Raw genomic sequence first — 17122 nt, 5'->3', positions numbered from 1 at the left:
CATGGCCTGATTGTCTCGTTTCTAAAAAAACACAACAGGTTGGAGCTCCCTGTTGCAATGTTCCAGCTGTGGGCACTGTATCACATTCAGCATTTTAAGAGAAAACTTACATTTTTAGAGCAGAAGCCCCAGATATAAGAGCCCAGTCCCCAGCACACCCAAGTAGAGCCTGTCCTGAGTTCTTAGAAGGTGGAATGAAAAGCAACTTTTAAGTAGTGAGACAGCAGCACTTTCCAGCCCCTTGGCCTTCTCCATTGCCTCAGAGGATGAGCCAGAGAGGTCAGTAAGTCAGTTCACAAGCAGGAGCAGGGTAAACCCATCCGCAGGATGATCTGTTGCCAGATCTGCCACTATCCTGCCCCAGACAGACTCTTCAACCACTGGTGCTTTGGCTTTGCCCAGGACCATTCTGAGTATCTCCAAGGATGGAGACTCCACCACGTCTTTGGGAACCTATGCCAGCGCTTGTTATCCTCACAGTGAAGAAGAGTTTTTTGATGTTGAGGGAACTTTCTGTGTTTCAGTTTGTGCCCAGGGCCCCTGGTCTTGTTACTGGGTATCACAGAAAAGATCCTGGCTGTGTTATTTGTACCTTCCCTTCAGGTATTTATATTGATGAGAACCCCTTGAGCCTGCTCTTCCAGCCTGAACAGTCCCAGCTCTCAGCCTTTCCCCATAGGAGAGATGCTCCAGTCCCTTCATCATCTTCATGGCCCTTCACTGGACTCTCTCCACCTCTTTTGTACTGGGGAGCTCAAAACTGGATCCAGTGCTCTAGCTGTGTGTGGCCTTAGTGCTGAGCAGAGGGGAAGGTTCCCCTGCCTTGGGCTGCTGACACTTTGAATGCAGCCCAGCACATTGTTCACCTTCTGCACCACCAGGACACATTGCTGCCTCACAGTCAACTCTATTTGGGCCAAATAGCAAGGACATTTGGAAGCTGAATTGACATTAACTCTGTATTAACAATCTGGGTTCGTTACACACCAGCCACCCTTTGTAGCCACCACATACAGAAACAAGGGACACACCCGAAAGCCATCATGCTATTGAGGTCCTACTTAGCATCACAACCCTGCTGTCAGCAAAAAACCCGCAGGTATCGCATGGCCCAAGCCAACAGGTCCGATACAAAGCTAGAGGCTGTGTATTACAATGACGGTACCCTGCATTAAAGAGGAAAAAAGGAGGAGGAGTGAGATGAAAGCACCACATCTGGGGCTTCTGGATGCATTCCTCAAGGTTTTGGTGCAATCTGGATCTGGGCAACCCAGTTCATAACACTGACTTCCCACTGCCCTGACAGCATGTGCCTAATGGCAAAGAACCTCTAGTTTGCAAATTTATTTAGCTTCAGGAATACCAGATCCCACCCACGGACCTTAAACCTTACTGCAGTCATGGCAGAAAAATCCAAGAGTGCCCATTTTTAATGTTTCTGCTCTTGGAATTCTGTTATTGGTCTTTGGCACACATCTCAGAAGTTTGGACAGGAAGTGCTAGAAGTGAGGTTAGAACACCCAGTCATGCAGCAATTGTGCAGACTTCGCAAAAAAAGAAGCAGCATAATGAGCTCACATGCTGTTCCTCTGCTCCATCTTTCTTCCAGTTTTGTTCTTACAGAAATACATATTTTTTAAAGCATATTTGCAGCCAAAAGCATCCAATTAATCCCATGGTTGAAAATAAGTGATGGTGGGTAAAAGTACCAGAGTATTAGTGCTGGGTAAAAGAAGTGCAGACAATTCAAGGACCCAGCTTTAGGTGTGGGGTCATATCCCAGACCTCAAGAAAACCCTTCGTCCTGATCCATTTAACCACACCAGTGCAGCTCACACCTGGTTTTCTCGCTCCACAAGCCCACGTGAGAATATCTTCAGGCAGGGCAAGGCTGTGGTTTTCTTGTGCATTTTGCAAACCTGAGGATAACTGCTCGTATTTTGATCAAAGAGTGGTCCTCAGCCTTGGAGGGAAGGGCTGGCAAGGTGTCCTGGTTTCAGCTGGGATGGAGTTCATTTTCTTCTTAGCAGCTGGCACAGTGCTGTGTTTTGGATTTGGTGTGAGAACAATACTGACAGGACACTGATGTTTTTAGTCATTGCTGGGTGATGTTTATACTAAATCAAGGAGTTTTCCGTTTCCTGGGCCCTGCCAGCGAGAGGGCTGGGGGGGGCACAGGAAATTGGGAGGGGACACAGCCAGGACAGGTGACCCCAACTGCCCAAAGAGATATGCCATACCATATGGCATCATGCTCAGTATATACACTGGGGGAAGAAGAAGGAAGGGGGGGCATCTGTCTTCCCGAGTAACTGTTATGTGCGACGGAGCCCTGCTGTCCTGGGGATGGCCGAGCACCTGCCTGCCCATGGGGAGCGGTGAATGAATTCCTTGCTTTGCTTTGCTTGCGTGTGCGGCTTTTGCTTTACCTATTAAATTATTCTTATCTCAACCCTTGAGGTGTACATTCCTTTCCAATCCTCCCCATCCCTCTGGGTGAGGGGGGTGAGCAAGTGGCTGTGTGGTGCTTGGTTGCCGGCCGGGGTTAAACCATGACACAGGGAGAACAGGATGCTGGGGAGGATGCTGAGGTAGGGCAGCGCTGCAGAGTGCCTGGGGAGGAAGGAGGGTGGAAATGGAAGGTAGGAAATAAGAATGAGTTTGAGTGTAAGTAATCAGAGTCCAGTTCTGCCGAAGTACAAACTATCACTCAGTAAGTCCAGGTACAGGATTTAACAAACCCAGACAGGCCAACATGGACAGCTTGATACCAGACACTGGAAGAGGTAAGAAGAGGCAGAAGTGCAAGCTCGGTGCACCCAGACTCAGCTGCTTTCACCAGTTACGAGCTGCAAGGTTGATCCAAGCTCACATTTCTGACAACTCACAGCTCTGCGGCACCAGCCAAAGACAGCGTCATTTGTAAAGTGCCATCTTCTTGCTCTGGTACATGTACATGTAGGCATCGCAGAAGAGGCGCTTGGCCACTCCATCCATGTCCCGAGGTTGCTCCAGGGCCAGTGCAGCCAGTGACAAGTCCAGGTATTTGGCAATTTCAGGGCACAGCGTTACTGTGGGAATGTTGAAGCCATTTTCGTCACCTAACCCAGAAAAGAGGAGAGAAGTCCAAACCAGGTACCAGGGGATGAGTACCTAGAGCTCAAGCAGATATCAAGCAGATATCACACTCAACAGTAATGTCATGCCTTAGCTGAGAGATCTGGAGGCCAACAACAAAGTGGGGAAGGACAGGAGAACGGTCCTCGCCCACACAGCAGCCAGTCCCAGCTGGCTTGACAAGTCCCTTGTTTGAACACAGCCAGAGGATGAAAGCACTAGGAGGAACTCACATGTGCTTGGGCTGGCCATACTCTTCTCTGGGGTCTACTTAAATGGTCACTGTTGGAAGCAGGGTCCAGAGAGAGCCTAAATCATGTAGGGGGCTTCAGAAGAAAAGGTAGAATGGCCAGCACCTATGCGACAAGTGCTGCAGAACCTCACAGCTGCCCACCACGCAGCGCCCGGCTGCAATCAAAGCTCAAAGCCCACCACCTCATTTCCTCACCATGCCTGTCAGCCATGCTGTCAAAGAACATCCAGTGTTCGTTCTCAGGGCCATATTTCACAAAGGAGACATAATGACTGGTCTCGATGCAGAGCACCGCGAAGAGCTCCATCTTCTCACGAGGGACCTGCTGGCTACCCCAAGGACTCCGACTGTGAAACTCTTCTGGGATGTGCAGCCCAGTTGGCTTGTGCATTTTACGTCGGTAGTGGGAGTGAACCTGAGGAGATACGATGGGGCAGCACTGCTGAGTGGGCAGAACTGAAGCTGGCCTGCCAGAAAAAGGAGTGTGCAGGGGTCAGACCCCCAGTTTATTCCCCATGGATTTGACTCCCATTGTCCCCATGTGCCAGGTAATGGCATTGTGTCAATGAGCTGGCAACAAGCCGCCGAGATGAGAGCCTGCCATGCTCCAAACAAGGCCAGAGAGCTGTAGGAATGCTCCTGGTGAGACAGCGTGGAGGGCTCAGCACTCAGTCTGTGCAGGATCAGTGCTTATTTAGGCTCTGTGTAAGCAGAGGGTTCAATAATGTGTGGCACCTAACCCTGCTCATGCAGCTGATGCAGGCAGTGGGACAGATAGTCAGGAAGGGGCCCCTCTGTACCCAACCTGAACAGGGTGTTTTGAGGGGGTTCAATCTGCTGTCAGCCACCAAGGCAGATTTTGTGAGCAGCCAAAGAAGAGGAATACCTGTCTGGAGCAGGAGCTGCAGAACTGCTTCAGGCCCACAGCTGCAAATACCTTGTCTTTGAAACATTCTGCACACTCCAGGGTGGCAACGTTGCCACACACACAGCACTCCCTGGGACCTGCAAGGGCAAAAGGGGTGAGAGGATGTGTCTTTTCCAGATCTCACCTGAAATCCAACTTGCCCTGCCACAACTGGTATTCAAGGAAGAAGAATCACACCATGATCCCACCTTATCTGCTCACAACCCAAAGAGGCAAGTTTTGTCACCTGGTTGCTCACAGTCCCAGTCAGCAGCTTTACTACTGCCCAACAACTTACTGTCAAGCAGCAGATCTGTTATATCCAGTTCCAGGGAAGGAATAATTTTGCTGAACATTTTATATTCCTTCCCAAAACGCGGCATTTGGATAATGAAGCAAGATGGGATCTGGGAAAAGAAACGCAAATGAGTCACCCTGCCAGAAGAGACAAGCCCCAGAGACTTCTGTCTGTAATGCTGCTGGGAGTAAAAACTTTATGCTCCGGTTATTCACAGGACAAAACAGGGAAAGCAGAGCCCTCTTCCCAGGTCACGCTCAGATTCCCTGAGACCTCTCTCTTGTGACTGTATCCTGCTTCTTTGCAGTGTTGGATATATACTAGACCCACTGCAGACTCATTGGCAGGCACAGGTACATTGGAGGAAGCAAGAAAGAGGCAGCAGATAGCAGTGTAGGCAGAAGGTAGCTGGGCTCACCTCCACTAGCTTCAGATCAGAGGACAGGAAGGAGTGTTCCACTAACTGCTGCACATCAGGAACCACCAGATCCTCCTGTTTGTCCATAAATATCTGGTAACAGTAACAGTCCTGCTCCTTCTGGCCTCCTGACCTGCAAGGATTGGTCACGGGGCTTGTTTACGTGGTGCCACAAACATCTGAGCTCCCAGAGGACATACTGGTTTTGTTCTGCAAGAGATTCTGGGCCCAAGGCACCAAGGGCTGCTTGGTGCAACACTGACATGAAACACTTTTTCCTTCCAGAAATACTGAATACATGCCATGGGAAGAGAATACAAGTACCATCTTCAGCCTCATTATCCCTCCGCAGCATCACATCCTGCTCCTATAAGCAAAACTCAGTTGCCCCTCGTTGATGTAAATATTAAAAGACACTTCAGTATTTTTTAAATCAACTGCACCATGGCACAATCAGCAAACTCCTTCTGAGATGAAAGGTCTCTTGAAAAAGCCACAGAGCAAAACTCGGTGCATTCAAAAGGTGAGTTGTGTCTCCCACAACCCCTACATCCCTGAGCTAGCAGAGAAAGGATTTCTTTCAGATGACCCTGTGCAGAGGAGCTGCAGTACAGTTGTCTTTGTGCTCAGCCTTTCCAAGTACTCCACAATCTACAGCTTGACTGACATCTCAACAAAGGAGCACAGAAACCAAACAATCTCCTTCTACACTGCTGAACAGCACAGTTATTTTTGGCTTCCTTTAGCCTTCATCCTCTTTGTAGAGTCCTGAAAAACTGGAACTGCATCCATGGACTGCCTGTTTGAAAGGCTGCAGGACCTGAGCCAGCTTGACAGTCTGGATGTATCCCAAATGCATCCAAAGGCTGTCAGATACTGCTGGCTGCGCATGGAAGTAGGACACTTGTTTCTCAAACCACTGTTGGCTCTGCCTGAGGATGACACAAGGGGTTTATCACAATTTTCTGAAGGCGGCACCTCCAGGAAGAGCTTAGAAGTGTCTTCCTGGATATGTCACCTGGGACAAGATCACAACAAGCAAAGTCACAGGCAGCAGTTAATGGGCAGCAGAGAGAAGGTACACACAACTCACTGAGCTGTGCCTCCAAAGGCTGGATGTAAAGGTTCAAGTAACACCTGGTGATTGTGCAGTGAATAACTAATGAGCCTGGACTGTGTAAATTGTATGGCTTAGATATGGAAACTTACTGCAGCTTCAACAGTGGCTCTACTCCCAGGATCTGATGCATTATGAGATTAAGGAACTCCTCAGGATCTGGAAGGTGAGAGAAAAAACATAGGTCACACCACACCAGGAACGCTGCCTTGCCCCACTGCATCCAGAAGGGAAAACCTGCCCAATAAAAATGAACCACCATTTCATGAACCTGGAATCTCCTCTTTTACTCTAGGTACGGGGACAGGCAAGCTAAAAGCTGAGAGCACTTGGTTAATGGATAAATCCTAGCATGAGCATGAAAAAAGCAAAGCATCCTTCAGATATTGCACTCCAACAAGCCAGGCCATCACAGTAACACTACCTCAGGGACTTTAACGGACAGTTACTGCTAACACCAAAAGCATAAACTCAAAAGTGAAATCGAGGACAGCTATGAAAATTCAAAAAACTGAACAGTAGTTAAACCATCCTGGCTAAAGCTAATACACAATAGTACAAGACACAAGTGCTGTTCACTGACAAGTTACCTGCTGTTTCTGGAAGAATCAATGCCACTTGTTTACTACTCAGGTACTCAGAGGCTGTTGCAGTGATGCTTGGCATTGGTGTAATCCATTTCCTTGTAAACTACACGGGGCCTTGCTGTCCATGGATGAGAATGTGGTGATTGCAACCAGAGATTGGTGGGCTTCAGCTGTGGGTGTTTTCTGTTTAATTTTAGCCAGACTACAGAATCTGACGAATCTCAAATAACTCACCAGAACTCAAAGACAAGTTGATCTTGCCAAAATGATGAATCAAGCTGGATTCTAGCAGGGACATCAGGGATGGACTTATCAGGGTATAACTCAAGGTATAAAGATCAAGGAAATTTCCCTTATTTAAATTTGATTCACACAGATCTTCCTCTCCCCTCGCAGCAACAGCTGCCATAGGTTAGAGACCCAGCACTTCCTATCTTTCCATCAGACTTCAGGACAATTTCAGCTGAAAAGCCTGTAGAGTTTTAAAAGCCCAAACTATTTTACATGTGCATTTTTGCATAAACAAACAGCACAGCAGGCATATTAATGCAGATGCCTGAAAGAAGCATACAATTAAATTGTCAGCCTGGTGCTTGGATGAGGCAGCACGCAGCAAAGCAGTGTGGGGAAGGCCCCAGAGAAGGCCCCAGGCCACATTACCTTTCTCAGCGTTGGTAAAGCTTGAACACCGGCCCTTTTCAGTTAGCTGCTCCCTAAGGTGCATCACACTCCTAGCTCTGACGAAGCCAGTCCTAGAAACAAGAAGCAGCTCAGATGATCTCTCTAGTGTATTTAAGTAATAAAATCATCAAATGGTTTGAGTTGGAAGGGATACTTTGAAGGCCATCTAGTCCAACCTCCCTGCCATGGGCTGGGACACCTTCCACCAGACCAGGTTGCTCAGAGCCCCGTCCAACCTGGCCTTCAACACTGCCAGGGATGGGGCATCCACAGCTTCTCTGGGCAGCCTGTGCCAGTGTCTCACCACCCTCAGTGAAAAAATTTCTTCCTTATGTCCAATCTAAACTTACCCTCTTTTACTTTAAAACCATCACCCCCTGTCCTGTCACTACAGGCCCTGCTAAAGAGTCTGTCCCCATCCTTCTTATAAGCCCTCTTTAAGCCGAAAGGCTGCAGTAAGGTCTCTCTGGAGCCTTCTCTTCTCCAGGCTGAACCCCTCCAGCTCTCCCAACCTTTTTCTGCAGCAGAGGGCATCCAGCCCTTGGACCATTTCTGTGTCCCTTTCCGGCCCCGCTCCAACAGGTCTGTCTTGTGCTGGGGACCCCTGAGCTGGGTGCAGTGCTCTGGGAGGGGCTCTTCACCACAGCAGAGCAGAGGGGCAGAATCCCCTACCTCTACCTGCTGGCCATGCTGCTCAGGATGCAGCCCAGGATCCGGTTGGATTTCTGGGCTGTGAGCACGCATTGCCAGCTCGTGCCAAATTTTTCATCCCCAAGTCCTTCTCTGCAGGGCTGCTCTCAATCAGATCTCAGCATCACAGAATGTCCCAGGGTTGTATTTCTGCAGCCAGTGCCAGGACACTGGTGCTCAAGGAAGATCATAGAATCATAAAATGGTTTGGGTTGGAAGGGACCTTCAAGATCATCTAGTTCCAACCCCCCTACCCTGGGCAGGGACACACCTCCCACTAGAGCAGCTCACTCAAAGCCCCACCTTAAACACACAAGATGCTAATGTCTTATGTTCAGTCAGCTCTCCATCCCTCTCTTCCACACCTCTCTAGGGAGGATGAGGAAAGAACCTGGTATCTTTGATACAAATTCCAGAAGATTTAGCTCTCACACCATGATCTACCATCATGCAGCCTGATATTGCATACTGCCTTTGGGACTAACTGCTGATGAAGAAGTGCCACTACTTCACCTGCTCCAGAGGTCCTCCCAGCCATGTTCTAAACCCCAGGAACCCCCTTTCTTCCTTTCACTGAAAGGTGCAGCTCACTGGGCTTCCTTCTAAGCAAGAGATATTCATGCACATGCAGTAGGAGTTACAACAGCCCTACAACCCAGGGAAAGGAACAACTGGAAGAGGAACCCTATATGAAAATGTTTGGATGTGGCTGTAAGGAGAAACCCTCCAGGTAACCCTTTCCCTTAGTGGTAGGTACCATCTGGCAGGGCAGCAGAGAAGGTACAAAGGCAGATGGATTACTTCCAGGGTTCCTACATACTATACTCACTTTCGAAGGGGATTAACAATCTCATCCCGCAGAATGCTCTGGACGTTCCTGTCACATAGTGGGAAGGGCTTGAAGAGCATGGAGTCCAGCACGGACGTACAGGAGAAGAGGCTGTGAAAAGAATGTGATAGGTTTAAGTCTGATGGATTTCCAGCAATAGTTAGAACCAAACTGTTGTGCCTGGTGACAATCGATGGCTGTTATTTTCAACAGTCCATGCATACAATTACAGAAAGGTGCATGACAGCACATCTCCACAGTGAGATAAACCACATCTGATTTAATGAACACTGGTAGTAAGCAACGGAACAGCTGAGAGAGAATGAAATCTCACACTTTGCAGCCAAAACTACTCATGGGGGGCACCACTGAGTCTTTTCCTCTCCAAGCAGTGCTGCCCAGTGAAGCTGGGACCTTCTGGGCAGTTTCTTTGAAATGTTTCCAGACAGTACCTCCAGTGACAGAGTCAGCATGGTCCAAGTCCAGAAAACTACAATCTCTCACTGCCCTGCATGACAGACACATGGGTACCTTAGGTACTCATGAGGGGTACTTCAGGGCCTAAGAATCTACCACATTAGGAAGGAGATCAAAAAGCAGCAAGCATCACAGCTGCATCTCCACACAGGAAATTTATACCAGCTAAATTTCCAGCCACCTTGAAAGTCCAAGGAAGTGCTACAGCTTAGGGCTCCACCCAATTAGAAAAGCACTCCTTTAATGAAATGGTACCATCTAAGCATACCTGAAGAGGGCTGCATCCATATAGCAAGAATTACAATGCCCTTGGATCCCCTTCATCCGCCCTAGCAGGACACGCACTGCTGCCTCATTCCGGAGGGGAGGAAAACTCTCTGAAGCCTGTGGAAGAACTTCTTGCCCTCCTGCAAGAGAAGAAACAGAAGCAGCTCTCTTTAGCTTCTCACCTCATCTGAGTCCATTTGGCCCTTCCCCAATGCCCCAGAGGTCTGCTCCACTCAGAACTCAGCACCACACCCTTATGTGCTGCTCCTGCTGGGATTCAACCATGCTCAGATGAAGACTTGTCTTTTTACTAATTCATTACTGGAAACGGGAGACAAAACCAAACCCTCTCTTTTTCACTAGAGGCATGGCCTAGCAATCCACGCTGCCTCTGCCATTGTTACGCCAAGTATAATGAAGACAAAAAGAGCTACAAATGAGCTGGTGCTATGTTATATGAAAGCTTGGGATCTCTCTGTTGAAAGACATGTGACCCCAGCAGCCAGCAAAAGTACAAACAGGCAACTGCACTTCAATAGCCTCATCTTCCTGGCCTGTGGTCTCCTTAAGCTTCAAAGGTAGCTTTCTCAGTCTGGTCTTTTCTGATTTCTTCAGCATTCTCCCCTTGTAATTCAACTTCCTCTCTTCAGCACATCCTTAAAGACATTCTTCCCTGTCTCTACTCCCAGTTTTTGGATAGTCCCTACAGGAATCTTGTCTTCTTGTTTGCAGTGATCTTGTTTACTGTTTCTAAATGGCTAGTTCACACTGTCTTTTCTGCTCATGAACAATTTCTTTCTGTTCAACTGAAAATACTGGCCTGTTCTTCCCTGCATCTTCGTGTGAACGTCTTACCATCACATGAAGTTCTATGCTCATATTAATTTAATCCTCCCTCCCTTTTCAAGCTCCCTCTTATTTCTCAGTCCCCAGGTGTAACACTGTTACACCCAGCATCTTGGCCATAGGCCTCAGCTACCCGCTCCAATTCTCCAGAGCCACGCGTGCCATCTACGTTTAACATACAGTAGCTAGGCCAGGCCCTATAGCTAGAACGCTTGCCCATATTCAGGTCTCAATTTTACAAGACTTTTTCTTTTGCCCTGAAAAACACAGGGAGAGAAGCCCTGTCTTGCTTGCAGCCTTCACAATGCCTTGCAAAGGCTGTTGCTCTGAACTTCTCTCCTCTGTTACCCCCACAATGTTTCCTGCCAGCTTCCCTTTCACCAACACATCCATGCCACTGAGGCCTTGTTTTTAGAGTCACACACAATACATTGTCCCATATTCAATGCCCTAGTCTATGTTATCCCTGTAACAAATCACTTAACAACTCTCACACTTGTGGGGCATTCCCTATAAATACCATCATGGCAACCTCAGCCTCCTTAAAACTGACATCTTTTGCAACACCCAAAGGAAGTGAAGACTATTAAACCGCTGATTAAGAGACTTTGCATGAGGCTTCTCCACAGCACGCCTTGTCCCAGCACAGCCCTGTCTCCTCTCTCCCTGGAGAACTTACTATAACCTGTGAGACTCAAGTCACTGTTGTGTGAACACTGGAAGCGGATGTCAGGCTGGCAGGACTGCAGCTTGACGAAGAGTCCGCGCTTTGGAGCACAGTGGAAGTAATATTTGCCCAGCCATTCGCCAGCAGTGACCCCTTTATCTTCATCCTGGGAAAAGAGCATTGAGGAATAACATGAGAGAAGGCTTTCCACAAATGAGGTGCAATCCCCCAAATGGCCATTTAATATCTTAAGAGCTGTGTACAAGTCTGGTCCCATTTTGTTGACTGTTTTCATTTATTCTGGTTATGTTCCCAACCTATTGATGCTGCTTGTAGGATTCATGATTATTCCATCCCACATTCCAGTAATGCTGCTCTAGAAGAGAGCAAACCCAGCCCTCATAATCACTCCACAAGCTCTCCTCCCCAGCCTAAGGGAGGGCACAATTGTGTGCTTGCCCTCACAGTTCGCACTGTGACACATTAGAGGCCCAGGTCAGGCTGTGTGATATACAGCCACCTGCTGAAGGTCTTAGAAGAGCGACCAAGACCTGCCCGTTCTGATACACAATCTCACAGCAGGAAATATTTTACTTCTTACCAGTTCAACTCCTGCCATTTTGTGCTTAATTTGGGGCAGGTAGCCCAACCAGCGGATGATTCCTGAAACCTGATTTCCCTTGTCCAAGGTGATCTGGACCATGGAGTTCACCTCCAGGGATGAATTCCCACTTTCACACTCCTCCCCACTTTCGCTTCTCTCTCGTTTCATTTGGTTTGGGTGCTGCAAGCCCATGTCAGACTCGAATGGTGAAAATAAACCTAGTGGGCAATACAAAATATCAGGTTAGGTAGGAAATCAACACCTAATGACAGACCCCTCTGGATGTCCTCTAATACCAGGTCTATTTTGAAATTATAGACCACACAGACAATCATGAAGCTGAGCACCAGAGACACAAGGTATAATTCCCAGTGATATGGCCAAGCTGGTCTAACAGGCTGAGTGGGGATGATCCTGCTCCTTGTTTCCCCACTCAAGGTTGCATACTCCAGCCTCTTGCTGGCCCTAGAGCTAACACAGCCCTTCACAGAGCCATTTCAGACTACTAAACAGCAGCAGGGGAGTTATTTCCTCATTATTTTTCTGCCTTTAGTGAGATGAATCAAGCGAATGGTTTAATGATGGCTTCCCTCAGCCGGCCATCTGCACGGTGTCTGCTGATGGCAACAGAGATATTCCACTGTTTTCTTGTCTTGTCCAATGACTCACACCATCGCTGCTGGCATCTGTGCCTTTCTGAGTTTGTCTGTCATCAGGATGAGGCTCCTGCTCCACTTTCTACAACTAAATTAAAGACTCTTTAACCAGTGGTGCCTTCTCCCCTAGGAAATATTTCTGCACTGCAATCAGATTCTCTTCCTTTTCCTGACAAATGGATAGACTCAGCTTTAGTTGTCTAATGCAAAGAATTTAGTCCAGAACTTAACGCTGTTCTACAGACCTTCCCTGCCTCCTGATCAACGTAGCTGGGACTAGTGGAAGCTTTTGTTGGACTTTCAGCTCATCAGTAGCCTGCAGAGAAGACATAAATGCTAAATCCCCAGGAAAGTAGTACACAGGGCAGACACTTCTGATGATAACCTACTTTGCAAGCTTTCCTTCACAACAGAGTCCATAGGGATCTCTCTGAAAATGTCAGTTGTTCCTTCTTCTTCCTGAAAGGAGAGAAAATCTATCAGCTAAATGCTTTATCAGGCATAGGGCATTCCTGAAACAGGAACCAATTTTTCAAAGAGGCCTGGAAAGTTTTAACCTTACGTCCCCTTTGGACAGTCCTTCCACTTTTCTTTAATGTCCCACTAGAACACAATTTAACAACAACAACAAAAAAAAATCCCCCAAAACCAAGAAAAGGCAGCAAGGCTGCTCTTACCGGACAAACTGTAACGAACCACTGGGTTCCCTCCCTGTAAACTGCCATCGCTATTCCTTTTGTGAGGACTTGGTCCACGTAGAAGCTAACTGCATCTCCCACTTTCACAGGAACCACCTCTTCTGTGTCTGGTTTTGGCTTCTGTTTCGCATAGTCATCGTCTGGCGTGGAAATAAACTGGACTTTGCTAAACGGCAGGAAGATCCCGCAGTTCCGCTTACACTTGAAATACTCAGTACCGTGGTAAGATCCATCACTGCGCCCTCTGTTTTCTCCTTCACTCTGAAAACATGCCAAACAGGCACATTACATACAAAAACATTAAGGGAAAATATAAAACTTATTTTCTTGGTGACTTTACCTGTAACTCCACCCCGAAGAAGACTGGAGACAGGACAGCTGAAGTGTTTTTGTAAATGCTTCCAATGTAGCGGATGATACCAGGGAAATATTGCTGGTCAACCTCTACCATCACTTTTTGGCCTGGCACGGCCCGCAGAGCTGCTTCAAGGCTCAGCCTCTCCAAGAAGTAGTTCAAGCGTTCATTGTGGCTACTGATGGCCAGGAGGAAGACAGCAGTCTCCTTGCGCACAGGCTGAAGGATTTCTATATTTATCGTGACAGTGGAGCTGTCATCCAACATGATGACTTTTAAGAAGCAAGCCGGGGGCCTGTCATCGGAGAAGTTACGCAGGTAACTTCTCTCACTGCAGAAACACATGTTCCCAGCTTGGAAGTACTTGCTGCCATAGGCACAGTCTTCTGTTAGGATGTAATAGCAGTTTCCATCCCCTGCTGAAGACAGGATGCTGGTCATCGTCATTCCCCTGAGTTGTGAGAAAAGGAGGAGTCACCGCGGTGAAGACACATGCAGGTTAATGGTTGGACTTGATCTTAAGCATCTTTTCCAATCTAAATGATTCTATGTTATTGCAGGATGTCAGAAGAATTCAGGTTGGAAGACATCTCAAGCCCAACCCTGCACTCAAAGCAGGTTGCTCAAAGCCTCACCCAGTTGAGTTTTGGGCATCTCCAACCACAGAGAGCCCACAGCCTCCCTGGTCCCTTGTTCCAGTGTTTGATCACTCTCATGGCAAGGGTGAAAGAAGCAAAAGGTGAAAAAGGTTAAAAAGAAAAAATTCCATCTAATCAAGACTTCTGATGTTCCTGCTTGTCCTCATTGCCTCCTGTCCTCTCACTGTGCATCCATGGAAGAGTCCAGCTCTGCCTTCTTGACTAAACCCTCCCAGTAAGAAGCTGCACAGAGCAGCATCTCCTCACCTGTCCTGTTCCCTACAACACTGCACAGCCAGAATGGCCTCATTAAATTCTACCTTCTTTTCATACTTAGTTGCAGGAGTGAGGGAAAGGCTAAACTCTGCCTTTTAAAAAATCTCTAAAAAGGAAGTTCTAGTCTGCAACTAGAACTCTTGGATGTTGTGTTAAAGCACACTAAGATTCACAACATACGCAAAGCACAGCACCACATTGCTATGTTGAGGCATTAAAAACCACCATCTTTGAAAACCAATATATTAAAAGAAATTCAAACATCTGGAATCAGAGGTACATTTCTGCACTTAAATTCTAGTTAAATTCTCATACGTTTTACCCCTCCCCATCTCACTTTTGATGATACCCTGCACAGCCAGAATCCAGACTTTTTGTTAGAGCATTAAAAAAAAAAGGATGAGTATAGAAACTTCTACCTGCAAGTGGACAGCACCATTTGGCCCAACCTGGCCAATACAGAGAAAATAAGGAGACATGCCTGTTTCTAGGCCATGGAGGAAATTAAGAAAGAAAGATGCCTCCACTGTGGGCTACCTGGTAGAAGTTTCTTAAAACTTGGGAGTGGAGAGAGAAGGAACTGAGCAGATGCAATTAAGGGAAGTAGAAACACACTTGGGGCATTGCAGCAGGAAGCACAAATGCAGCTGCTCACAAGAATAAACGGGTGGGTTGGGAGGAAAACGTAGGCAGAGTTTTGAAGAGAAAGGCTGTACAGAGCTCAGCAAGGAGGGCAGTGTTACTGGGGACTTCACTGGAAATTAGTATCAAGAAAGCTTTTTTTTAAAAAAAGTATCATGAAAAGATAAATCACTGCTTGTGTTAGGAAAAAAAGAAATCACATGATGCCTGATTAAATCTTGGGGCTTTCCTTCTGTTTGGGCTGATTGTGGCAGCTTCCTACAGGAGCTGTCTCCCTTTCAATTTTAGTTGTTAACCTTAGCAGGCGGGAAGATAGCTTGGAGATCTGATCTAAATGCTGCTGTACTGCTTTTGGGCAACGCTCCTTTGCTGAGGCTGAAGGTCTGGTCTCAAAATTGAATAACCCCACAGAAATCCATGGGTCTCCTCAAGTACCATCCACTTGGGTCTGCCAGCATGGCTAATTTAATGTGTATAATCAGCGTTTTCAAGAACTCAACATGCAGCACCGAGGCAGGCCGCTGTCATGGTGGTACAAACCACGCTCATGCTCCTTCTTCTTTGTACTGAGGGACTCCTACCAATAGATCACCATCACTCAAGGATGACCACCTCAAAGTCATGGGGCACTACGGGGGCACACAGGAGCAGCCCTGCCAGGGTAAGGCACCCTGCTTCGCAATGAGCAGCTTGGGAGGTGACAGCTGGCAGTGGCAGTGATCCCACGGCATGCAGCAGTTCCCTTAGTGCCCATCCACACAACTTGCTGCTGACATTTTAAAATTCTGCTGGCAGAGCAAAGGCTTGAAGTTCTGTGATTTTTAAAGGACAGAATTAAAAAAAAATAACATTCCATGTACTATCTCCCCCTATTCAATGTTCCGCTTTCAGGACCTTGGTTTTATTTTACTATTATTTTTTTTTTTTAAAGTTCTCTCCCCACAAGGAATATAATAAACTTCACTGTGCTTTAAACGCTGGGGGAAAAGGAAAACAGAATAAAACCATTTTCCACATAAAATAAAGCGTTTTCCTCATCAAAGCCACAAACAAACTGTTCTTCTCATAAATAACCAAGAGTAAACTGTTTTCTTCATCAAAACCAAGAATAAATAATCTCTAACAACAAAATATGTGCAATTCCCTCCCAGGTTAACAGAATAAAAGCGCACTGTGACCAGTGTGCAATATTTGGGCTTGTGGTGTTTCAAACAGCGCTGAAACCTGATGGATTACGCTGAGGGGAACCTGGAAAGCGCCAGATAATGAAAAATAAAGCGGCACAAAAGCAGCGCTTTGAGGCTGGGCTAGAGGAAGGCCCTCCAGGGCTTTGCCCCTGAGTAGCGAGAGAGGGGGCGGCAGGCGGCGTGGCGCCCACAGGGCGGGCCCGGCGGGGGGCTGCGAGGGCCCCACCGGGCCTAGGGAAATGCCCCGCTGTGGGGCCATGGCCGAGGCGGGGGGGGGGGGGGGGGGGGAAACCCGGCGCTGCCCCCCCCAAGCCCCCGGCTCTCACCGTCTCCCGCCGCCGGCCCGGCCCCGCTCTTCCGCGTCAGCCGACGCCACCACAGAGCCGCGGGGAGCGCGGCCCAGAGCGGCGATGACACGCCCGCCACGCCCCGCAGCCGCCGTCTGGCTCAGCCAATTGGAGAGAGGGCAAGAGGCAGGGAGCCAATCAAGAAGAGAGTGGGCGGAACTGAACCGCCGAGGGGCGGGACTCGCCTCTGTCTCGCCCCGCACCCTGTGGGGCCCCTCAGGGGCCGGAGCGTCCCCGCCGGCGGCAGCGGGGTTGCGCGGGCTCGGTGGCTCCAGAGCCCCGTGTGCGGCCCCGGAGCGCTGTGTCCTCACGGTTGTCTGTTCTCAGAGTCCTGTGTCACCACAGCTGTGAGTCTCCAGAGCCCTGTGTCCTCCCTGACGCCGTGCCTTGTGTCCTTTATGTCCCATGGCCCCATGACCCTGGGACCCATGGCCCCATGGCCCTATGGCCCTGTGTCCACAGAGTCCTGTGTCACCATAGCCCGGTGTCCCCATGGCTCAACGTCCCCACAGCCCCATGTCGGGTGTGCCCAGAGGACTGTGTTCCATGTCCCCATAGCCCTGTG

At 48.4% G+C, this 17122-nt stretch overlaps 1 protein-coding gene across 1 annotated transcript; it reads right to left on the bottom strand.

Moving 5' to 3' along the window:
• Positions 1–2718: 2718 nt before the first annotated feature.
• LOC119145036 (ubiquitin carboxyl-terminal hydrolase CYLD-like) lies at positions 2719–16625 on the bottom strand. Its single transcript, XM_037381048.1, has 15 exons — positions 16537–16625; positions 13453–13918; positions 13092–13373; positions 12804–12873; positions 11756–11976; positions 11167–11320; positions 9643–9781; positions 8898–9008; positions 7358–7449; positions 6203–6269; positions 4994–5126; positions 4576–4684; positions 4257–4375; positions 3566–3785; positions 2719–3101 (listed from the first exon to the last, which is right to left on the bottom strand). Exons 2-15 carry the CDS (start codon positions 13912–13914, stop codon positions 2917–2919), a joined length of 2364 nt encoding a protein of 787 aa, XP_037236945.1. The 5' UTR covers positions 13915–13918; positions 16537–16625; the 3' UTR covers positions 2719–2916.
• Between the last annotated feature and the right edge of the window lie 497 nt (positions 16626–17122).

Source organism: Falco rusticolus, chromosome 3 (genome assembly GCF_015220075.1).
Source record: "Falco rusticolus isolate bFalRus1 chromosome 3, bFalRus1.pri, whole genome shotgun sequence".
Classification (NCBI taxonomy): domain Eukaryota; kingdom Metazoa; phylum Chordata; class Aves; order Falconiformes; family Falconidae; genus Falco; species Falco rusticolus.
The sequence above is the reverse complement of the archived record's forward strand: the minus strand, read 5'-3'. Positions and strand labels throughout refer to the sequence as shown.